The following is a 23,979-nucleotide window of genomic DNA, read 5'->3' as shown; positions in this document are numbered from 1 at the left end:
CAGGCCCGCGGACAGGCCGCGCGGGGCGCCGGCGGTGTGCTCCGCACTAGGCGGAGTCCGTGCCCGCCGGAGGGGAGATGCCGGCGCTCAGCGCCCCGTAAGATGGTGGGGAGGCGGCGGCGGCAAATCTGGCAGACGCGCCGCAACCGGGTATCCCGGGAGAAAGCTGGCTGGGACTTCGAGGGGCAGAAAAGCCATTCCGGTGAATCAGTTTGGTTTTTTATAACATGGAGTGCTGAAACAGTCATTTTTAAATTTAAAAATCTAGTTTTCGATGAATAGGCAATACAGTCCAGTTTCATAAAGTTCTACAGTGGTGATATAGGAAATATTAGACATTATTTTAATGAATGATTAAGCAGAGCAGTGTTTTTGTTGCTATAGCAGTGGTTCGACATGAATGACACATTGTCTAGTTGTATACTAGTTGTAAACAAAAACATTTCTGGACATTTAAGTATTTGTTGAATAAATGAATGATTGAACAATTACAAAGCAATGCATCAAAAAGCGAAGGTTTCATACAAGCAGTCCCTGCATTACCTATAGAGAACTATCAATTGTTTAGAGCTCCAAAAACTATTTGCTCATAGGATATGTGTTTCAGGACTAAACAGGCTGTGCAGGCTAGGCTCGTTAGCGAAACACAGTCAAATGTGAGTGACCTCAAATGCGCCCAGTGCCGCCAGCCCCGGCAGCACGTGACCCACTCAGCTCTGGTCCTCACTGCAGCCCCGGGAGCCCCTGAGGTCACTGGCCTCAGTCCCTTCCTCTTCCTGTGTATTCCAGTTGCGGTGCTGCTGGGTAGGGCACAGGGCAAGAGCAAAACTTGGTAGGTGGCCCCACAGCTGAGGGTGCAGGGGTAGATTCGGGCCCCGCAGCCCCCACCAGCACCCCAAAGCCATGCCACGATGTATGCACTGTAAACTATGTGGGACAGCGTCAAGACAAGCCTTGCAGCCTCCCCGCTCTCCCACGGGCATTCTCCCCTCCCCACCACAGCTTCAAGGGCAGCCCCACTCAGCCCGTCCGCAGCTGTGGGTGCGTTCGAGGCAGTTTAGGTCATGTGATCTCTGTCCCAGGTACTGAAAGCACACGTGTGTTCTATTCAGGCTTCAGGATTTTGAAGGGGTGTGGAACTAGGTGTGTAAACCATGGTGGTCGGTGGGCTGTTTGATGTCAGGAAAGTGGAGGACGAGCTGAAGACACTGAAGGCAGGGGAGGGGGCAACAGAGGCAGGAGGGGTAGGTGTCAAATACCATTTCTGGTGGGCATGGCCCCGGAGGTAACGTAGGAGAAAAACCAACAAATAGCTGGGTACCCAGCGACTCGGACCCCAGCAGTACAGACGCTGCAATGGAATCAGCGCTGGGTTCTCTCTCCATCCTATTTCCTAACTCTTGGGCACTTCAGAAGTCATGACAGCTGGAGGGAGAGGACCAGGAGTGAGGGTGGGTTGGTGGTCCCGTAACTGTGAGAGCTAATATGCACTGACAGAGTGCTACATGGCAGGCACTCTGCTGGCTATTACTACCTCCAGTCGAGTGGGAAATAGGGGCTTCATGGAAACACCCCCCACGTCACACAACTCCAGTGGCATGGAGTGAGACTCAATCCCGATGATGGGATTCCAGAGCTGCATCCGAGCCATCACACACAAGAGGAGGCTTCTGTGGGCAGGGGTAATGGGATTAGGAGGCCACCACATCCCCACAGTAGCAGAGATTAGGCATTTCCCTTCAAGAAGAGAAAGCAAAACTCATCAGGCTAATATGCACATCTGAACACACTGTTCCCCGGGACTCCCCCCCACATCTTGTCCCAGCCCAGAAACTTGGCAACTTGGGGAGCAGTAAGTTTGCCTGACCTCTAAGGCAGAAAAGTAAATGCTGAGTGCCCGACCCTCTGTCACCCACCAGGTCAGAAGGGCAGTCCTCTGCCCTGTCTTCCCCAAAGCAGCAGACCTGTACCTCCTGGAGGCTGCTGGCCCCGGTGAGGGGGAGGACCTGGCATTCCGGGCAGGACTCTGGTCTTCAGACTCAACTAGAGGCTGGGAGGACCGGCGTGGGCCTGGAAGGGAATATGGGGAAGGAGGATGTTGGTCGGCCCTGTCACCAGTGTGCTGGCTGTTAAAGAATCCATTACACTTTCTATTTGGCTGACTTGAATAGCCAGTGCCAGTTACAAGTAGGGAAAGTCACAGTAGGAGAAGACAGCCAAATTTAAGTTCAGAATAGGAGATGTGGCAGGAAAGTTATCAGAGTCAAGAAAACAGTCAAATTTAACTTGTAATCTACATGGGATTTTACATAACATGCCCAGCACTCAACCACAGGAATAACTCTTCATATATTAAACAGTAAAATCTGAATATTAGAATACTGTGATCAGCTTATCAGGTACACAGCTACATTTCTGGGAATCACCAGAGTAAACAGTCGATCTCTAAAATACATGATTACATTTCATCTTGAGGTTACAAAATTTACTATTTCAAATAAGTTGGTTGATTTGAAAGGTCAATTAAGAAAAATCAAATATATGAACCCAAAATTGTCTATATATTTTATGTTTTCATTTATTTTGTTAATTAGGTTTATTTGATTTTCAAATTTCAAATAAATAACACAATAATAATCCACCATTTGGGAATTAATGGTAATTTTTTCTATTATTGTATCACATTAAGTTTATGAATAAAGACTTTTCATGTAACGACCCTTTAAAATATTTCCAGAATGAATAAAATGTATGCAGAAAATATTTCAATCACCAAAATAAAATACTAAGAAGATATCTAAGCCCAGGTATAATTATAGATGGTAACCATCCCCTAAGTTTGAACTGAACACTACGGAGGCAGTGGTTTGAGGACCCTGCTCTGCACAGAAGGGCCTTAGATCCAACCATGCTTCACTGCCTGGACCCCAAAGATGTCGTCCAACATGAAAGGCAGCTACTGCATACAGACACATGGATACATCATTACCGCTGGCTTACCAGTTAATTAAGTTAGAGCCACTAATCACACTGTAATACCAGAAAATTAGCCATTATTTTAAGAAATATTCTATTTTTCTCATTAACTTATTAATTTCTTGGTTTTGCTAGGGAATATAATACTTCCACATACATTCAGAATAATGTCAAAAAATAAAACAAATCAATGCATTGTTTTTCCTAAATTACCTCTTCTCAAATATTTTACTTCATCCCTATATTTTGATTCAAATAATTTTACTTGATATCAACCATGTAAGCAAACATCTAAAACTAAATCTGAATTTTAAAACATAGAAACTAACTTGTTTTAAAAATCTTGTTTTATGAAGGAACAAAACAGCAGCAGACTCACAGACTCCAAGAAGGGACTAGCGGTTACTAAAGGGAAGGCAGTGAGGAGGGAGGGAGGAGGTGACTAAGAGGCATTAGATTGGCACACATAATGTAGGGGGGGCATGGGGAAGGCAGTACAGCACAGAGAAGACAAGCAGTGACTCTATAACATCTCACTATGCTGATGGACAGTGACTGCAATGGGGTGTGGGGAGGACTTGATAATGGGGGGGAATCTAGTAACCACAACGTTGTTCACGTGAAACTTCCCTAAGATTGTATATCAATAATACCTTAATTTTAAAAATCCTGTTTTATTACTGAGAAATAGAGAACTTGATCAGTAACTAAAAAGTACCTCAATTTCTTCCCCTAACACTGGGCTTTTACTATGAAAGGCTCTGGGAGTAGACAGCATTTAGGAAAGTGTCCAGATGCAGTTTGCTTAGAAGCCTGTCTTGCTTCCCATCACTGTGATATGAACCCACGTGATCTGGATGACCTCACTGAAACCCCAGAGAGCCTCGGGAGGGAAGCGCCCGGAACACGGGCACCTTACTGGAGAAGAAACTAAAGTTTGCCCAAGTAGCCCCCCAACTAGCACACGGTCCAGCAATACCCCAGAGCACACTCTCGATGCTAGTGGGCTGGTCTCAAGGCCCCCTTGCGTTATTAGGTCCAAAGAGTTTGTTTTTGTGGCCTGTATCTACTGACGTTAATCTTACTAGAAGTTTAAATTGAGACTTAAAAAAAAAAAGGTTAATTTATACATTTTAAAATCACAATAAACCCATTATGTTCATGTGTTGTGAAAAATAATATTTTATAAAACAAATCAGATGTGAGTGGTGGGCTCTGCTTGGTTCTTGTACAATCACACACCTGCAGCCTTGTACCTCCACGGTGAGCCCACGGTGGTGGGAGTGAAAGGCACAGCCAGGAAGCCCTCTGGGAGCCACAGACACGGCCCCAGGCTGCACTCTGAGAACGGCTACATTGCTGGCTGTGCTGCAGCAGGAGGCCTGCGCACTGACATGGCCAGTGGGTGTGCCCTCTTGCCACATGGAAAGCAAATCTTAATACTTGGCTCTCTCGTGTAACAGCCTGGGGAAAAGTGGCTCAGGTAAGAACATGAAATCACGCATGGAGAAGTCATAAGCTCTACCATCAAAAATGATGTAGCTTACGTGTATATTATGCCTCTTTCTTACAAAGCTCAGGTTTTTAGCTACAGTAGGTACTTACAACCTCTGCAGGGCAGGGAGCAGCAGCTGTGGTCTCCTGATGATGTGCACGGGATGTGGGCCGAGCGGTCACTTACAAACGCCCACAGGACACTAACCGGAGAGTGAAGTTAGGCAGCACAAGTTGTAACACCGCTCCAATCACTGCAGAATGAAGGACAATGACGTGGGCGACAGAAACCCACACGGGCCCAGAGGCACCCAGGGGCGGCACCGCCGCGGTGAATGTGCCGAACGCACCCAGCAGCCTGTGGTGAGTGAGCTTCCCGGGGAGAACGGTCCTGCTCACCTCGATTCATTGCATTAGACATCAAATGCAGACGCTGAACACCTCCCCAGAGAAGGTGTGGGCATTAAGCTGTTCCTTAAATAATTCACTTGAGAGCAAAAGACAGTTCCCAGAGCCACGCGGCTCTGGCCGGGCACACCGGGGAGAGAGGGGGAGGTGGAGGAGCCCCCACTGCGAGCTCAGGGATTCCAGCCGGCACTGCAGTTCCAGCTTCAGAGCAGCTCAGGGGAGCGCACTGCACACACTCTCACGGCTAGTTTATCCTTCAAGAGACAGTTTGATTACCATTTAAAGACAGAAACAAAGAGCACGTTTCCTTGGGGCGCGCCAGTCTTGGGGATAAAGTCTGCCAGCGAGGGTGGGGGGCTTCCTTGCCTTTTCCCCACCCTCTGGCACTGGCCCCTCTTCAAGATCCCCATCGGTTTCCTGTGGTCAGTGTCACAGAGGTGGCATTTCCTCCAGCTCCAGGTCGTGCCACACCTGCCCAATACCCCCAAAGCCCGTTGTCACTGCTGTCACCAGCACCAGCAGCCGTCGGCGTCCTTCCTGCCAGTCTGTGCTGGAGGCAGGCTGTGCCACAGCCCCCACACGGCCCAGCTTGACACGATCAGGCTGTGCATCTGGCCACACTTCATCTGGGGCGCAGAGGACATGCCTCTCCTGCATTCCTGAGATTCCCAGGGAGCACCCAGGTACAAGTTTATGTCCCTAAGTCTCGCAGAGATGCATGTAAAGCACTTTTCAGATGCCCGTAGCATCTGTCTATGGTGCTGCATGCCAGGCACTGCTCATTCACCACTCCCAGCCATCCTAGCAGGCAAATGCCAGTAGGACCTCATTTTTAAACTTTTTCTTGAAGGAAGCACCTTGCCCAAGCATGCAGAGCTAGATGGTGACGGAGCTGCCCGCGCCCCAAAGGCAGGCTTACCTCCAATGGCAGTGGCGATCGTAGTGAGGATCACCTACACCAGCTTCAGGTCCCCCGTGACGGCTGCCACTGGCCTTAACCCAGGGCCCTGAGTGGTTTACGCCAATAGATTATATAACATGTGGGAATCCCTTAAGGAGCTGGCAATAGCAATGGAACAGAAACACTAACTTTTGCATGTGATGTGGGGAGGTCATGACACCCCCATAGCTTATCTGTGGACCCCCACTGTGAACCCTGGCACAAATTCCTTTTGGGGGGGCCGAGTGGGCCAGCCCAGATGCGAGCCCAGGCAGGGGCAGAGCAGCCACAGGGCTAGCGGGAGACAGGCAGCAGACGAGAGGAAAAACAGGTGGATGGGTCCTCATGCCAGGGGCAAAGGCCAGCCCTTGAAGCTGTCCACATGCCTGCTCCCTCCACAGCACTCTGCACAGGCCTTCCTCCTTGTCCTGCGGGTCCCCCCAACTCCTCCCACCACTCTGTATACATGGCCTCTGCCAGCAGTGAGGCCAGTGGCCCCCACACTCCCCTGAAATCCTGTGACCCTGGAACCCTCATGACTGGGGCCTCTGTAGGGTGAGGGTGCCCCAGTCACCGGCCACCGGTGCAGGTGCAGCGCCCAGGCGAGTGGCCACTCACATTTAGCACCTCGGGATGTGGCCCGGCCCTGGGAGCTCCCCACCCCACTTCCGCACCACCAGCACCCTCATATGTGCCGTTCTGGTTAAACCTCCACTCCTGCAGCCTTTCCGCCAGACACCAGCCCGCTGGAGCACTCTGCCCACGATGAGGTCACCAGGTTCACACTAAGGGCCTTCCGTCACCCCACCCCAGCCACCAGGGTCATGCACTCCACAGCAGGTGGGCAGGGAGCTGGCCTGTGCTGGCATCTAAAGCAACTAGAATCAGCCAGTGGGGTGGGGGCTGCTAGCAGGGGCTGGGGGACAGGGCCCCATCTCCTGCTCTGCCCAGCCCACGGAGCAGGCCCTCCCTGGGGGCACCGCCAGGCACCTCCTTCCCACCCTTCCCTCTGCTGCTGCCTCGGCCCCAGTTTGCCTCACCGACCAGCCCCCTACTTTCCATCTTCCTCCTGGGCCTCCTGGCACTCTCTGTTCAGGTCTGCACCCCAAACAACATGCTCATAAATGCTTCCATCCTTACAGTCCTATCATCTCTTACAAATTTGTACTCAGTAGCATTATTAGAACAGAGATGTGTCTTACTCATTTTTCTACAAATTGCATAGTCCCTAAACTAAATTTTATTGAACTGAATCAATGTATATCACCCACTTAAAACATTAAAAATTTGATCCACAAAATGTCAGTTTTCCAAATGTGGGTTTATTTCAAAACTGTAAAGCTTTATATATTATTTTCATTACATATAATAAGTAATTTCAGCTTAAAGTTAAAACCTTCACATTTTTCTTAAAGATTATATTTTAAAAACGTAGAAATTTTTAAAAAGCCATAAAAGCTGAATACATCTTGCAGCGTAGGTTTGGCCTTAAATATTCACATCTCAAATGCTGTTTAGAAAAGATTTAAAAAACTGGCTAAAAATTATTTATAATTGACAATGATTAGAATCTCCTTACCTTTGGAAGAGCACATTAATGACACATAATGAATTTAACGTTACAGCATTTAACAGTTTAATCAAGCGTACAGTTTTTGCCAGTTTACAGAATGGGCTTGAATTGTCACAGTATTGTTTCTGGAGTGATTATTACACAGGAAAGGCATCCTTCACCAAACACAGACATCAACTTTCAAAAGCCCTTTTCAAAGAGTTTCTGATTTTCAATTTAGGAGAGAAGAACAGCATTTAATTACGGCATCCCTAGTGAGGGAAAAAAAAATAGGAGAAGAAAAAAACAATATAATAATCTGCCTCAAGAGCAAACCTGCAGAAAACATTCTCGCCAAGACAAAAATGCGTAACCACCTCTCCATATACGAACTCAGGGACCACCCGACACATCTGATGAACCGGAACTCTTTGCCTATCACTTGAAATCAATTACAATACTTGGAAACAATTTTTATATTTCTGAAATGGTATTTATTCTAGGAAATCTTTACAGCACACATGCTAATCTTAATATGAAGAAATAAAATTTAATACCAAAAATAACCTAACAAAAGAACTAATTTCTAAAAAGAAGTAAAGACCCTGGATTTTGAAAAGCAAAATGTTTATAACTGTACCCTAGAAATTCAAAATGATTCATGTGACAAACTTCATTAGCCTTTCATATTTTTTTCCCCAAAACACTTAACTATTAACAATTTTATGCCTTTAAAATTATTTTTATATGAACTGTTAAAAGCATATACCAATAAACTGGAAACGTACAGATTCTATTGTTACTCTCAAGTGCTGGACCCTAAACTTCTAGGGAAGGGACTGGTCACTTTCCAGAAACCTTGCCACAGCCACGAGCTCACTTGTAGATGGCCTCCTCCCCTTGAGAGACAGCAGGAGATCTCGCAGCGCACATCCTAAGGACTGGCAGATCACCTCCAGTGCCCTGTTTCACGGCCTGCCCACCTGCCACTGACCCTGGTGTGCTTTTTCTCCTTATAGCTACTCATCAAAAAGAATCATCCATTTGAAACTGAATACAAACAGAATTTCTACCAATTTCTTCCAATGTTCATATTAGGCTTAATTTTGCTGTTTTTCATATACAACCTGTGTTCCCAAGTTTCACAAAGTAGCAAAGCTGCACCTCAAAACAATCTTTCTCTGATCAGATTTAAGATTATAATTAGTTTTTGTTCTTCTCACCATAACTAAGCACATTTCTCTGAAAAATGTAAGAAAATGGCAGTTACTTCTCGACAAAGAATAAATATGTTTCCACCAGCTTAAAAATCACTAACTTCCTTTTTTTAAAAATAGTAGAATTTGCTTTGCTGGCATCTCTACATTCTATTTACTGAATATCTGCAGTCATGGAAGGATCTGGAATCTCTTGACAAAATTTCCTAATTACAAATGTTCAGGTGGTAAAAGTGAGAGTAAATTCCCAACCTACCCATCACACATGTTTAAAATGGTTTCATTCACATGGCAACCTTCTATTCATCTTAATTATTATTTTAATAGTACTTTAAAAATAATTTCCTTTAGGAAAGAAAATCAAAGTCAACAAAAAACAGCCTTTCGAAAAATACTGCAGTGTAACAATTACTAAAATTCATGTATTTGTATAAATTAGAGGACCAGAAACCAAGATGAAATTCCAACAAGCTCACCTTGCATACGGGATGTATGACAGGCTGTACCTGCAAGAAAAATTCAAGGAGGTTGGAACGTGATCTAACATTCTTCTTTATACCAAAGGCCACAAGCCGACACCATGAACATAAAGCACCACACTGCAGGGATGCAGGGATCCTCAAGTCTGACCCCAGGCCAGCTGAAGAGCATCCCCCTGGAGCTAAACTGGTCAAACTCCCAATTATGGGGCTCACCCCAGACCTCCCAAATAAGAAACTGCATTTTGACAAACTAAGTGATTCTCACACCTGCTAAAGTTTGTGTCTGTTATAAAATAAGAAGGTTACCCATTTTAAGTTGTTAAAAAAAGAACTATAAAATAATTGAGAATAAACTGCATTCTCCTTTAGAGAATAAACCAATCATTAATCACAGATTATGCAATAAAAAGCAACATGTTACAGAGGACAACCAAGGGATTCAACTGAACTTGTCTCCCATTTCTCTGAAAAAGAGAAAAACGTCATCCTATGGCTCCTTTGTAACGTGCCAAGACCAGCCTTCACCATATGCTGTTTCATTTACCATGGGGAGGAAGGAGTCCCGACAGAGACGGACCTCAGGCTGGCGAACATCACAAAGGAGGGACTTAAACAGCAAAATCAGGGAGGGCTTTGCTACCAGAAGGTGAAACAAGACTTAGCTCTGTTTTATATGTGAAAAACACCTTCCTGGTGTAAGAGGGAAGAACTGAGGGGTGCCTTCGACTCAATCACACATTCCCCAGACCATTTATGCAGCCAGACTGGTTACAGTCCAAGACACAAAGGCTTCAGAACAGGGGAGTCTGGTCAGGAAGAACTGGTGTGACTGAGTATTTGGAAAGAGGGGAGGAAACTGCGGCCAGGAGGCCCAGGAACACCATGGACCACTTCGTCACTATCAGAGGGCAGCCCCAGATTTACAGGACCCCCCAGATAAGGACAAATTCTACTGTAGCTGTCAGCAGCATGGCGCACGAGGAGCAGTAAGCCGTGTTCCCTGGGGCTCACCCTGTGACCATGGCCTTGCCTGTATGGATTCATAGGGCATCACCTACATTTCTTACCATCTATCTTTCTTTCACATATCAGACAAGAAGCAAAGCCATCATTGTGCATCTATTAGCATCGCAACCCCCCCACCCCACCCCACCCCTGATGTGACCCCCCGCCAATAGCCCTCCCCAAGGTTGTTTTAAGTCTGTTATTTTATAACAGACTAAAACAGAGCCCTGTTTGAAGTCCCACGGGACACTCATCCTACCTCTCAGGGGGTCCATCTGCTCCACAGCACATACTTTAACCCCGGGTGTAATGCCTTTCCTAGGCTTATTGGTTCAGAGTAAAATGCTGATCACTGCTTAGGGAAATTTTAACCTAATGAGTGTAAGACTTACCAGGTCATTGACAAGAACTGCAATATGCAGAATAATAATGCCAGTCCCTTCTTATGCCACTAACAACAGCAAAAACAGAAATGAGTTAAGAAGTATAAAAATATAAAGAATTTATCACAACCAAATTAAATTCTTCCCCTTCAAAAAGTAGGTGATAGTTCCATTTATTTTATTAAATTTGAGTATGACCAAGATTCAGTAGATCTGAATTTAAATACCCATAAACTACATTTCCTTTATAAAATTACCTGTATCCATTAGTTTAATTACTGCTAAACGTATGGCATTAAATACCAGTGACTAGGGAAACTGCACAGGCTGAACACAGTAAAGCTCTTTAATGTTAGCCCTGAGATCAATGTTAACTTGCCCCAAACCAACATTTGAAACCCCACTTAGTTACTAGACATGTATCCTATGTGGAATTTACCTGTTTTACCACTCACTTGTTCCTTAAGTTATTTTTGGAAGAAAAACTGTATTTTATTGTGATTTCCAGAATAAAGCGAAATAAAGTTTCCATGGTTGTTTTAATGTGATCTATTTTTAGAATTCCTTGTCCATTTTTATTTACTTCTTTATTTTTACTCTACTGCTTATAAACAGGCTGCTAGACCACTCCAAAACCAAAGATGCATGTTCCACAGGGATATGCAAAAATTGTTTTAGAATATTCTTCCAAGTTAGCACTGGGGATGAGGTGTGAATGAATTTTCACACATATAAGTTCAGTCCTTATATCATGAAAAAAGAAAATCAAAACTTTTTTTATAGAACATTTTTGAAACACATTATATACTATCCTTTCTTCTTTAAAATGTGTAATTTTCTTGATAGCTTAAGAAGCACCTCAAACCCTTTTTGGGAAGTAGACAGGGAAAAACAACTCACTGTAATGAAAAATCGGGAGTATCAATAAGCAAACTGGATTGAGGCCTGTAACCTCCCTAGAGGCCAGAGGGCCATTCACCTCATCAGTCAGAGGGGTAAGGTTCATCTGGGATCTTCTGTCTCTTCAGTTACTTTGTTCCGGTTGCTTTCTGGCCCTTTCTACTCTTTAGGTCCCGCACCTTGTTCCTCATAAAGTACTCCCTCCTCGGCAACACCCTCCCTGCCCAGGGCCCCAGCAGCCTGCCTGCTCCGCACAGTGGCCGGGGACGCAGACCCTCAGCGAGAGCCGCTCCAAGGCCAGGGGGGCCACAGGAGCTGGTCTGACCTGAACGCAAGCACAACGCACCTCTGTCTGTTTCAGTGGCAGAACTAATCAGCAGTCTGGCCACTAACTTCATGTCACTATACACAATTTTAGGGGCCCCAGTCTTTGGTGGGCTTTTAGAAGCCAGACTTTGATCTCCTGTGAGATGATGGTGGGCACTCTCCCCAACGAGGGGCCACACAGCTAAAAGGCAGGCATGGCTGATGTAACTTACCCAAAAAGCAGCACACAGGGTACACAGGAAACACAACTACAGGGAGGGAAAGAAAAATTGCAGTTTGAGTCCTTTCAAAAGCTTAATAAAAATGCATGAACTAATCTGCATTCATCTGCATGGCTAATACACTACAGAACAAAGTTAACGGGACAGCTGAACAGCTGACTCGAGTCTTCCGTTCTGTATTATTTTACTTTGAAGTACAGAACTGAGCTAGTCCTTAGCAAACTGGAGGCACCTAGTAGGTGACCTGCTGATCAAGTCACCAGGAAGCCTGGAGAACAATCTAGCCACAGCGGCTGTTCTGGGAGTGCTATGGTCGCATTCATGAACAGAAGGCCACCGATACTGCATTAGTGCAGCTGCTCACACACAGCAAGTTTCATTTGACTTGACTTAAACATCACGCCACTTCTCTGCGTCCCCCAAGGAGGCAGGAGGTGAACAACGCACAGAGGGTGACAACGTTTGGGGGTACAGAGATACAGGTGAGATCCCACCTCTGAGGCCTACCAGCCAAGCGTGCTTGGGTAAGTTAGTTAACTGGTGTAGACCTCAGTTGTCTTCTCTTTAAAACAAAGAAAGAATCTACCCACCTGCCCTAAAGGGCTGTTGCGGTGATCAACTCAGAATCTGCCTGTAATGTGGTTGGGTCAAGGTCTGGCACTCAGAAGGTGCTAAGTGGCAGTATTTCTTTACCATCATTATTAGGCATCATCTTATGTCAGCAACAAATCAGACACAAAGCCTTCAACTGGAAACATGACTCAAGTAACTGCCAAAGTTAAATCATATAAATAACTGATAGTCGCTTTGGGGCAATATATTTCTAAATGTTTGAACAGTCTCTCAACTTTATGCTTGTTTGCATAAGGCAGAGTACATTACTAAGATAGGTTCCATTTAGGATATCCTGGAACCTATTTACATAAAATCTTCATGGAATACAAACTTCTCCTAGTCTAACAGCATAAGATAATTTCTCAGTAACCTAGACAGAGGTACATGTTAATATGTATGTTATTATACATGCTAACTTAGGAAATTCAAAATAACTGGAAAAATTAGAAAAATGGCAATAAAATATGAGGAAGTTGAGTAAAGATATAAATTAAAAATTAGGCTGAAAAGAGAGTTTTTCCTCTGGTACAGAGGTGGGAGGAGACACATCACAGTTGAAAACATTTCCGTACTTATAAATCTACCAAGATTAGCTGTGTTTGAAAAGCTAATTAACGGTTAAAAAGACCAATGCACTAATTCTGATATGCAAATTCAACAACAAGCTTTAAGAAGAAAGAAATCTGCAGGGGACCTGGAGCTAGCAAGTCAGGAAGCAGAGGCACAGTGGATAGGACCTGGGCTCCTCCGCCCAAAACAACCAAATGACAGGCGGCGGGAGCAGAGAACCCAAATGCAGACAATGAAAACTGTTCTAACTGCAAGCGTACCTATACCCCTGCTCAGAGGAGGAGAACACTGAATTTAGGAGTGACAGCCGGACAGCCATGTGCAAACCCACCAAACAATAAGCTGCACACTTAATGGCAACCTCATAGAAGCCACACTGCCGGAAGTACAAATAGTCCAATGGGCCAGAAGCCAAGTGACAGGCTACCTCAGCCAATTGCGCGAAGACACAAACAGACTCCGGAGGGACCAGTGCCCAGCCCTGCCCTCCACAGGGCGCACGCAGCAGTCTGCTAGGGAGGCTCCACCAGTTGGAAAATGAGACACATCAGCTCTAATTTTCACTTGAATACCCAAGCCACAGGTCAGATCCATGCAGGATTTCCCGAGTCACTTAGGTAATGCTGTCTACCCCAAACCCTTAAATCCACAGCTGTAAGGATATAATTCAACAAGATAAATATAACTAACAATGGCACATACAGAAAAGCAGGCAATTATCTGTAAAATAATAATGAAAAAATACTTCAATGAAACTTTTTTTTAATTTTTGTTATTTACTTACAAGCATAATAATTGTTGCAAGCAATCTTGTTGTTTCAAACATTTTCTTCAGTTGCTTCATGGGGCCCATTAGAAAGCACGTACTGTTTGAAACGAGAAAGAAGAGATGGTCTACCAATTTGTCTGGCTAAATAAAAATAAATGCTTTCAAGAAAAGAAATCCTATGTTGGTTTATTAATAAAAATCTCTCTATAAATGCTTTATTTTTCCTGAATATTAAAAGGAGACTTCAATCTTCCTGGCTTTCTATGACACGTAAATGCCTTTATACAAATTACGCATAGCATTATTTTAAAGCTACAGGGAAACACGACGGCCAAAACACCCTGACGAGGCAATGTTCCCAATTTGTGCCGACGTGGCCACAGCCACTTCCTGACTCCCATGCACATGACCCACGCAAACAGTGAGAGACCACCTCCCGGGAATCTGTCAGCAGAAAGCCTCTAGAGCAACACGACGTGAAATTGCTAACTTGGGCTTCAGTCAGAAGGCAGTCTGCGTGAGAAGCATTACAGGATGAGCCCAGGAAGCCCGACGGAGCTCGGCCTTGGCTCAGGCAGACAACTGACAATCCCAAAAATGCCTGAGGAGACAGAAGGTCCCTCTGAAAGCAAAGTGTACACAGATGCAGGCTGTGCATCTGAGAACTACCCCAAAAGACATTCACACACCCCCAGCCACACCACAGAGCCCCTAAACAGAATCTCGAACCCCAATCCAAATGCCACTGGGGCACTGGCTCAGCACCCCGTCCAACGTCTCTGCTCAGCACCACTGGTAGTGGACCTTCCAGCCACTGGGGCCAGCGGGGCCCTTCCAAAGAGCAGGGCCTGGAGCACAGTGGTAGCCAGGACCTGCACCAGCTGGTGGAAAACCTGCCTCATCACTTTACCAGCACCTCACTGGGGCAGCGACTACTCGCCCTCTCTTTAAGAGCACTACCACCCCAGCTCTAAGGTGGGTAAGAGACATAAACCCTTAAAACAGTCCCTGGCACACAGTAAGTGCACCGCTAATGCAGGCTACCCCACCATTAACACTGCCTATCATGGCAGCTGGCATGCAACAGGGGTCAGTTAGTATTTACTGAATACAAATTCTGTGGCTGAATTCATGATCTGTATAGAGTTACAGAAATATATCCTACTAGGAAAGTGCTTATTAGGAGGGAGAATTTTGATAACAATAGTAAATTAAACATTTTGAGAAGCCAAACTTCTATACATACCTGGCTAATGCAGCAATATTTCCAAGGGTATAAAATACTGCAAAAAGCTTTACACCACCAGGGAGCCACAGCAATCCAGTTCCCTGAATTAATACATTATGGTTTTTAAAAATAAGTTTACCATTGTAATGACTTAAAATATAAATGTCAATAGTAATAACAAATATTATAAAGTTTAAGGATAAATGTACTGGTATGTAGTCTCTATATAGTCTAAAAAAATCAATTTTCAATGTTATTTGCTAATTTAAATCTTCTACTTGCACAGAAGTATATACAAATAAGCCACAATATAACCTTCTGTATACATGAATAAATCTCACTCTACTTAAATATTTTTCTTAGATGGCAGGTTAAAAGTAATTAACACATCTGAATTACTGACTCTCTTAACACACATTGATTTGTCTTAATTGAAAGTATTTTAACAATCCATAAAACTCCCCACATTATCAATTTCTACATATTTTTGTATTGCTCCCTACCCCTTTATTTCAGGTGACTCAATACATCCCATCAAAAGCTTCATAGCAATTCAGATAAAGAGGACTGCTGGTTGATACTAACTGGGATTATTAGTCTGACACAAAATTATTAAGCAAAGTAAAGCCTTAACTCACAAGGATAGAGAAGCAAATGCCGCTCACGAAGCATATGGCGAACCACTTCAACCTGGTGTTGAAACTAAGAGACGAGGCATCCAGGACCTTAGGGAAGGAATCAGAACATGTTCTTCAGGCGCCACTCCAGTCTGATTCATTACACTAAATTAAGGCAGAGCTTCATTTAACCTCTACAGTGGATCTTGGTTTTCTTCTGCGTATTGTAGTCATTTAGGGATACTCAGATTCCATGGCTGGGAAGGGAAATAGGAACGGGGTCTGGGGATCAGCTGGTCTCAAGGAATCCCTGTGAACTCTGCCAGGTGTGGAAACAGCACCGTGCTCAGGGTTCGAAAAGCACTTGCCAGGCAAGGACGGCAGACGCACACTGAGGTGGATGGAATGATGCAACGTACCAACTCCAAATACTGGATGATGTTTTTAAAATGCAGGAAAGAGGAAACAAGACAGGCAAACTGTGGACACAGGCTCTGGCTGGGTCCCGGGCTCTCGGGGCTGCCCACACCTCTCAGTGTCTCTGAGACCCAGTCGGCGAGGCTCCCCAGGGCAGAGCCTGAGATGGGGGCTCTCACACACAAACTCTCAGGAGAAGCCTTGCAGGAGCAGAGGAAGGCTGGAGAGAGAAGGGGAGGAACCAACGTGCTTTCGAGTGGAGTCCAGCTCGGGCCTGCGGGGTAAGCCGAACCTCAGTACCAGACCTGCTTTGAAGCAGGGGCCCATCCTCTGCACTGCACCGCAAGGCGGCTGGTCACCGGCGGTGGGTGCAGTGGGGGCATCTCCAGAGTCTCCAGGGTGAAAAGAAAGCTACAGTGTGAGTCACCAGGGTGACGTACACCCACCTAATGATGGGATCCGGGCAGCCCCCAGGGGGGCCACCGTCAGGCACATTTGACAACTTTGGTTATAAAAAGTTCATTTAAAATCAACTCAGGAAAGCCCTGGATATCTCCTCAAGCATTATTAAAAACATATTTTTGAAATGATATTTTATTCTAGAGCAACTACACTTCCATGTTATGCAAACTCTAACCAACTCATGTGGGAAAACATAGTGCATGCTAGAAGTGCATACTTCACACAGTACAATAACCCAGCATTCAGTAATGATTAAGATGACACACTTAGATTACTAAATACACTATTACCACGGACTTTCCCAGGAAGACTGAAAGAGTGTCAACAGCTATTTCCAGGAACTAGAAATATACATTAAGAATTTAAATTTCTAACTCACATTATGACATATATTTAAAAATAGGACACATGCTTTTAATGTATTTTCAAGAACAGTTAAGCAAAAATAGAAGTTTTATATGCAAAAACTCAAAATACCTTTGATGCATTCCTTACCTCAATAGAGTAACCTGGGAATCCTTACGGAGCATGAAAAGAAAAAATAACTAAATAAAGATTCTGTCAATGTAATCTATACCACTTCTTAACACATTTTAAATGTTTTTTAAAATTTGCTTTAATTTGCAAACACTTTTATTTCCAACAATATCATCTGTTTTTAGCAAAACTGATCACTCAATTCTAAAAGAATTACCTTGCCTATAAAAACACCTAAACTTCATTGTTTCTGACCAGGAAAAGCACACATCAAGTACATCTCAGCTACACGGAACAGAATAAATCCCAAAGACTGAGTATTACATAAGAAATGATCTACTGGCTCGTAAAGAAATGACAACAGTGTTCTAAGCAAGCCTGACTTCTAAATGCCCAGCATGAGTACATCACAGTGGGAGGACGTGCAGAGAGGAGGGGCATCCATTTCACTTTACAAGTTTAAATCTCCCCATAGTTCTTAAGTTCAATTCTGGTTTTCCATAGCCAGCGGATTTTTCTCTTAGTGTGGCTATTTGTGTGATGGAAGGTATCCTCCCCTTATTACCATCTTCCATGCAATGGCCTTTACAATGAAATGTCCAAGTTGTTTCCATTTGTAAATATGGAATATTCAACCTACAAGCAAATGATTGTCAAGCCTTACAAACTGTCCAGGATACAGAAATAATCACAGATTTCCTAACCCTAACTGGGAAAATTATACAATGCTTCACCGTGCAAGACCATCTAGCGTGCATTCTCCAGAGGAGACAGAGGGACACTGACCCTACAGACCCCGTAAGCATTTGGGGGCTACGACCTTGTACAAGGATCGGGAACGAGCCCAACAAAACCAGCAACTGTATTGACTTTTTAAATGTTATCTCAGAAAAGAAACACATGGACATGGGCACCAAGCACTTTACTTCTTTGCTATCAGAGGCAGAGAAAGCAAAGCAAACCCCCAAGAGCAGGCGTTGACTCCCCCATTCTCAGGTGCCTCTTTCCTGCAATAAACAAACAGCACTGTCTGGACCTAGAACCTGACTGATCCAAAAACTAGCTGGAAAACCTAACAGAGGAAAGCAAACCTCAGAGGGAGAGAGGCCCCCCCGACCCCAAGTTACACCAAACCTCCTCCCAGGTCCACTTTACACTTCACACTCCAGAAACCAGTGGGTCACCCAGCAGGCCCTGGCTTAGAAAGAGCCAGGGCAAGCGAGGCCCAGGCAGCCAGATGAGGCGCATCCCATCTGGTGCCACCGCTAAGTCCCCAGGCAGCAACAGAAGGCCAGGTGAGCAAGAGAAAGCTGACGGAGCACATCAGCCTGGAGGAGGGTGATGGTGAAGTGGCGAGGGGGGCAGAAGCTGGGCTGTGCAGCGGTCTGGGGCACCTCGAACAGAGGCTCGGTTCTAGTGGAGTGCTCAGGAAGTCATACGATCTGACTTTAAGACCTGGCTCAGTCTCTCCCTCCTTGACATCTTCCCAGATGCCTTATAAGGAGGGGCCCCAGAGCTCTGTCCCCCCGACCACCTGAGCGGGAGGATGCGGCAGCCCCAGATGGCAGGATGCTTCCCACCAGTAGGCACCACCTCGCCCAGCTCCCTGCGCCCTCCTCCTCTGGTCCGGCAAGCCCTCCACCCCTGAGGAGTGCTGCCGCACTCCCAGGACACTCCCGCCCAGCCCGCAACACCCTGCCCTCTTCTCTGCGCACCCCACCTCCTGCTCCACCTGTAAGTTGGTCTCCCCGACACTCTTTCAAGTAGGGCCCATCTTCTCGTCCACACATTCCGTTCCACTGGGACAGGAGGTGCTCTGGGTAAACACCCCTCTTCACTGCTGGTTCCATCGCTGCCTTGACTCCAGAAACACTGGCTTTCAGGACCCTGCCAGCACTGTGCACGCCGCTGCCCCCACCCTGCAGGGCCAACCCTGCTGGGCACACCCCTCCTTCTCGGAAGGTCTGCGTGGGGCTCACTGTATCTCTCTGCTCCAGCCTCCATTCCTGCTGGTCTCACCACTGAAGGAAACAGTCCTTTCAAAGCTCCGAGACTCCTGGCTCCCTGACCTTCTCTCCCACAGCAGTCTGGCCCTAATTTCCCACCTTGCCTCCACTGCCAAAACCACATCTGCGGTCATAAGTGCACCAAAACGTCAATGATCTCTAGGATCTCAATTTCGAATGCTCCCTCCTACCCTTCATCAACACTGGTCACCCCCAGACCTACCCACAGACCCCCCACCTGGTCCCTCTCCCTTCATACCTCCATGGCCCTCATGGCCCTGCCATAACCACTCCTTATACACATTTCCCACCTTTCAAAATTAAAAAAAATATCTTCCTTATCTTGCTCCATCCTCCAGCTACTGCCCACATTTCTGCTCTATAACCAGAGTCACTGAGGTATCTATACGCACTGTCTCCACCTCTTTCTTTTTTTATTGAAGTATCACTATACAATCTTATATTGGTTTGGAATATACAACACAGTGGTTCAACAGCTATCCACAATATTAAATCCTCATCCCAACTACTGCGGTTACTATCTGTCAACATAGGAAGAGGTTACAGAATCATTAGCTATATTTCCCATGTTGTACTACCATCCCCATGACCAACCTAAATTATGATTGAGATTTTTGTGCCCCTTTATTCCTCTCACCCTCCCCACCCACCCACCCCAACTCCTCCCCCATGGTAACCACAAGTCACTTCTCAGCGTCTATGGGTCTACTGCTGCTTTGTTCATTTTGTTTTGTTTTGCTTTTATATGGTAAAACAAATAAGTGGAATCATATGGTATTTGTCTTTCCCCACCTGACTTATTTCACTGAGCATAAAACCCTCTAGATCCATCTACGTCGTTGCAAATGGATTTCTTTTTTATGGCTGAATAATATTCCATGGTGTATATGTACCACATTGTCTTTATCTATTCATCTACTGATGGACACTTTGCTTGCTTCCATACTTTGGCAAATATAATGTGGTGATAAATATGGGGGTGTATATATCTTTCTGAATTAGGGATTTTGTTTTCTTCAGGTAAATTCCTAGAAGTGGAATTACTGGGTCAAATGGTATTTCTATTTTTAGTTTTTTGAGGAACCTCCACACTGCTTTCCATAGTGGCTGCACCAATTTACATGCCTACCAACAATGTAGGAGGGTTCAATTTTCTCCACATCCTCACCAACACTTGTTAGTTCTTGTCTTTTGGATAGTGGACATTCTGACGGGGGAGAGATGGTATCTCACTGTGGTTTTGATTTGCATTTCCCTGATGATTAGCGTTTGGAACATCTTTTCATGTTGTATTGGCCATCTGTTTTTCTTTGGAAAAATGTATGTTCAGGTCCTCCACCCATTTTTTAAATTGGGTTATTCGGGGGTTTTTTGGTGTTGAAGTGTATAAGTTCTTTATATATTTTGGATGTTAGCCGCTACCAGATAAATCGTTGACAAATATATTCTCCCATACTGTATGATGCCTTTTTGTTCTACAGATGGTGTCCTTTGCTGTACAGAAGCTTTTTAGTTTGATGGAGTCCCACTTGTTCGTTTTTGGTTTGGTTTCCCTTGCCTGGGGACATATGTCCAGGAAAAAATTGCTCATGCTTATGTTCAAGAGATTTTTGCCTAGGTTTTCTCCTAAGAGTTTTATGGTTTCATGCCTTACATTCAGCTTTTTGATCCATTTTGAGTTTAGTTTTGTGTGTGGAGTTAAACAGAAATCCAGTTTCATTCTCTCGCATGAATGAATGGGGAAGCCGCCCAGCTTTCCCAACACGTTATTGAAGAAGTTGTTTTATTCCCCAGCCGCCTTCTCTCTTTCTACACTCTCTGGACCCACCTCAGTCAGGCTTTCATCCCCATCTAGCCACCAACACTTCTCCAAAGTTACCAGTGTCCTCCATTGATAAATGTAATGGTAATTTCTCAGTTCTTAAGTCCCAAGACCTATCAATAGCGTCTGATACACCCTCCTCGAAACTCTTTCCCTTTACTTTCTAGGGCATCACTTTCTAGGTGGCCGTTCCTCTCCACCTCCTGACCTCCACACTTGGGAAATGTCCACAGATAACCTTGGCCCTTATCTCTTTCCTTCTTGCACACAATCCGTTGGTGATCTCATCTATCTCACAGTATTTCCTCCCACAGACTCTAGAGTACCACGTCCAACCGCCTTCCAGCCACCTCCACTCAATGCTACCCGGCATCCCAGACTTAACATCCGGGTGATTTTCCTCCCTAAACCTGCTCCACCCACAGCTCAGCTGATGGCAACTCCATCTTTCCAGCTGATCGGTCCCAAACCACGGACATATCCTTGACAGCTTCTGCTCTTGCACATCCAGTCCATCAGCGACTCATCCTGCTGTCTTGGTATTCAAACCGTTGATGGGATCTGGCCCCTTGTATTTTACAGCACAGTACTTCCATCACCCTGATTCTGGCCCATCATCATTCCAGTCTCCTGACCAGTCCCGGGGCTGCCTCTCCCCTGGCCCCTACGTCTGTTCTCCACAGACCAGCCAGAGTGACCCTTTAACATCCAAGTCAGTCACCCTCTGCTCAAGCCCACAGCTCTGCAGTGCAATGACAGAAAACAAAACAGTAAAATACCCTAAGTAAAGAGTAAGAGTATCCATATAGGGCCTACGAGACCCTTCAGGACCTGGAGTCCCACTTCCAGCCTTCCCTTTACTCACTCTCTCTGCTCCATCCACAATGGCCTCTGTACTGGCCTGGGACATGCTGAACACTGTTCTCAGGGCCCCTCTACTGCTGTCACCTCTGCCTGGGATAGTTTTACATGCACGCTGCGCAGACAGCCCATTGGCTACTCAGATTTATGCTCTCATGTCCCCGACAGGAGGGCCTTCCATGACCATCCTACATATGTTACTCTCAACCTCCTCAACCTGCCTTAACTTTTACCACGGCACTTATCACTGGCAAACATGCCTTATACTTACTTGTTTGTTAACTGTTTCCCCCAGTTAAAATATAAGTTCCATGTTGGGGAGGTCTTTGTTTTGGTCATTGCTGTAACACCAGCATCTTGAACTGTATCAAACTGTGTAAAATATTTGTTAAGTATATTTGTTGAATGAATGATCACCTCCTCTGAACTCACAGCACCTGTCCACTCCACTCATTCACCCCAATTTCAGTCAATTACAACTCAAAACTTTCTCCCTGCAGACAAGAGGTTCAAGAAAAGTGGCTCCATCACCTTCACATCCTCAAGGCTTAGAGCGGCTCAGTCCAACAGAACTTTCTGCATTGGAATGTCCCACTCATGCACCATGGTTTGCAGCAGTCACGAACACATGTGCCTACTGAGGATCTGAAATGTAGCTGGTGTGACTCAGAAAGGAATTTTAAATTTTATTTAATTTTAAGTTTAAATAGCCACATGTGGCTGTGACAACTGCACTGTATAGGCCAGATCTCAGCATAAAGTGGGATACAAAACAGTGACTCAATAAATGAAATGGGCACGCCATTACTGCCTGACATTTCTCATACTATTTATGGGTTCCTTTATTACCAGTATGATTTGCCTAACTGCTTATAGAATTATTGAAAGCAGAGCTTTCCTTTTAGTCTAAGAACCCTCACAGACTAGCCCAAAATCCTGCCCCTAAAAGGTGCTGAATAAACAAGTCAAAGAAGGAAGTTAGGAAAGGAAAAGGGGCAGATGCAAAGGCCTTTATGGAACACGAACACCATCAGATTTTACGTTCCACTTCTCTGATAAGCCAACAAGAATTTGTCAGCATGCAAACAACAAAAACATAAAACAGACCCCGCTCCACTCCTATTTTTAACCAGAGGAAGTAACCCTTGTCAAACCTCAGGGGAAAGCAGAGACAAGGGTGTTTTCTTCTTTTTTAATCTGTTACCAGGGCTCAATGACATAATAGACAACTTTTGATCCAGTGTTATTTCACTTCTCGGGGACCTGTTCCACCCTTTCAGTCTCTCTAGTTCCAACACACACACACACACACACTTACAGGGCCTCGTTCACCTCCAGGGGCAAACAGATGCAACGTAACCAAGATCTCGGTCGACAGCAGCTCGCGGGACAAGGCGCCTGCACACCCGGGCGCTGCACAGCCCGAAAGAGGGGTTGGCCTGCACACACCGCCGCACGCCCAGAGCCCCCGCCCCGCCTGTCCCCGCTACCTGCGAGGTCAGGCCCTGCTCCTCGTCGTCCTGGCCGCTCAGGACCCGCCGCAGCTTCTCCATGTCCTGCCCCGGGGGCGCAGCGGCGCCACCAGAAGCCCGGAACTCAAGCCCTGAGAACAACCGGAAGCCCGGGCCTCTCGCGTCTGGCGCGCAGGCGCAGCTGTCCCCGCAGCGCGCATGCGCACGCGGGCCTCCGGGCCGGCCGGACTCCGCACCGCGCAACCGGCTGAGTGGAAGCGGTCACGCAGGGAGTAGAACCCCGGCGGGGTCACCGCTGCAAGGATTTCAGCAGTCGCTGCTCCCATCAGCCGCAGTCGCGACACCGCGGCCGGACAGCAGTTGCGTGTTGGGTGAATAGACCCACGGACGCAGGTCATGCCGAGTGTACGCGACCTCGTTGCCGGAGACCCACGACCGGGCCCGCAGCCCCGAGGCCAGTACTGCAGACCAAGGCCTAGTACCGCAGCCCCGAGGCACGGTACTGCAGACCAAGGCCCAGTACCGCAGCCCCGAGGCCAGTACTGCAGACCAAGGCCCAGTACCGCCGCCCCGAGGCCCAGTACTGGAGACCAAGGCCCAGTACCGCAGCCCCGAGGCCAGTACTGCAGACCCGAGGCCCAGCACTAGAGACCAAGACCCAGTACCGCAGCCCCAAGGCCCAGTACCACCGCTCCGAGGCCCAGTACTGCAGCCCCGAGGCCAGTACTGCAGACCAA

At 46.1% G+C, this 23,979-nt stretch overlaps 1 protein-coding gene across 2 annotated transcripts; it reads right to left on the bottom strand.

The window, feature by feature from the left end:
* Positions 1 to 7,120: 7,120 nt before the first annotated feature.
* On the bottom strand, positions 7,121 to 23,415 carry SFT2D1 (SFT2 domain containing 1). 2 transcript variants are annotated; one of them, XM_036926504.2, is made up of 8 exons: positions 23,261 to 23,415; positions 15,726 to 15,812; positions 15,106 to 15,188; positions 13,875 to 13,956; positions 11,897 to 11,932; positions 10,467 to 10,525; positions 9,064 to 9,093; positions 7,121 to 7,642 (listed from the first exon to the last, which is right to left on the bottom strand). In XM_036926504.2, the coding sequence occupies exons 1-8, from the start codon at positions 23,321 to 23,323 to the stop codon at positions 7,603 to 7,605; spliced, it is 480 nt and encodes a 159-aa protein (XP_036782399.1). In that variant the 5' UTR covers positions 23,324 to 23,415; the 3' UTR covers positions 7,121 to 7,602. The 2 variants fall into 2 exon arrangements, with proteins under 2 accessions (XP_036782399.1, XP_057346274.1); XM_057490291.1 differs by lacking the exon at positions 11,897 to 11,932.
* Between the last annotated feature and the right edge of the window lie 564 nt (positions 23,416 to 23,979).

The sequence above is a fragment of the Manis pentadactyla genome, chromosome 12 (genome assembly GCF_030020395.1).
Source record: "Manis pentadactyla isolate mManPen7 chromosome 12, mManPen7.hap1, whole genome shotgun sequence".
Lineage (NCBI taxonomy): Eukaryota > Metazoa > Chordata > Mammalia > Pholidota > Manidae > Manis > Manis pentadactyla.
This window is presented reverse-complemented; position numbering and strand designations above follow the sequence as displayed.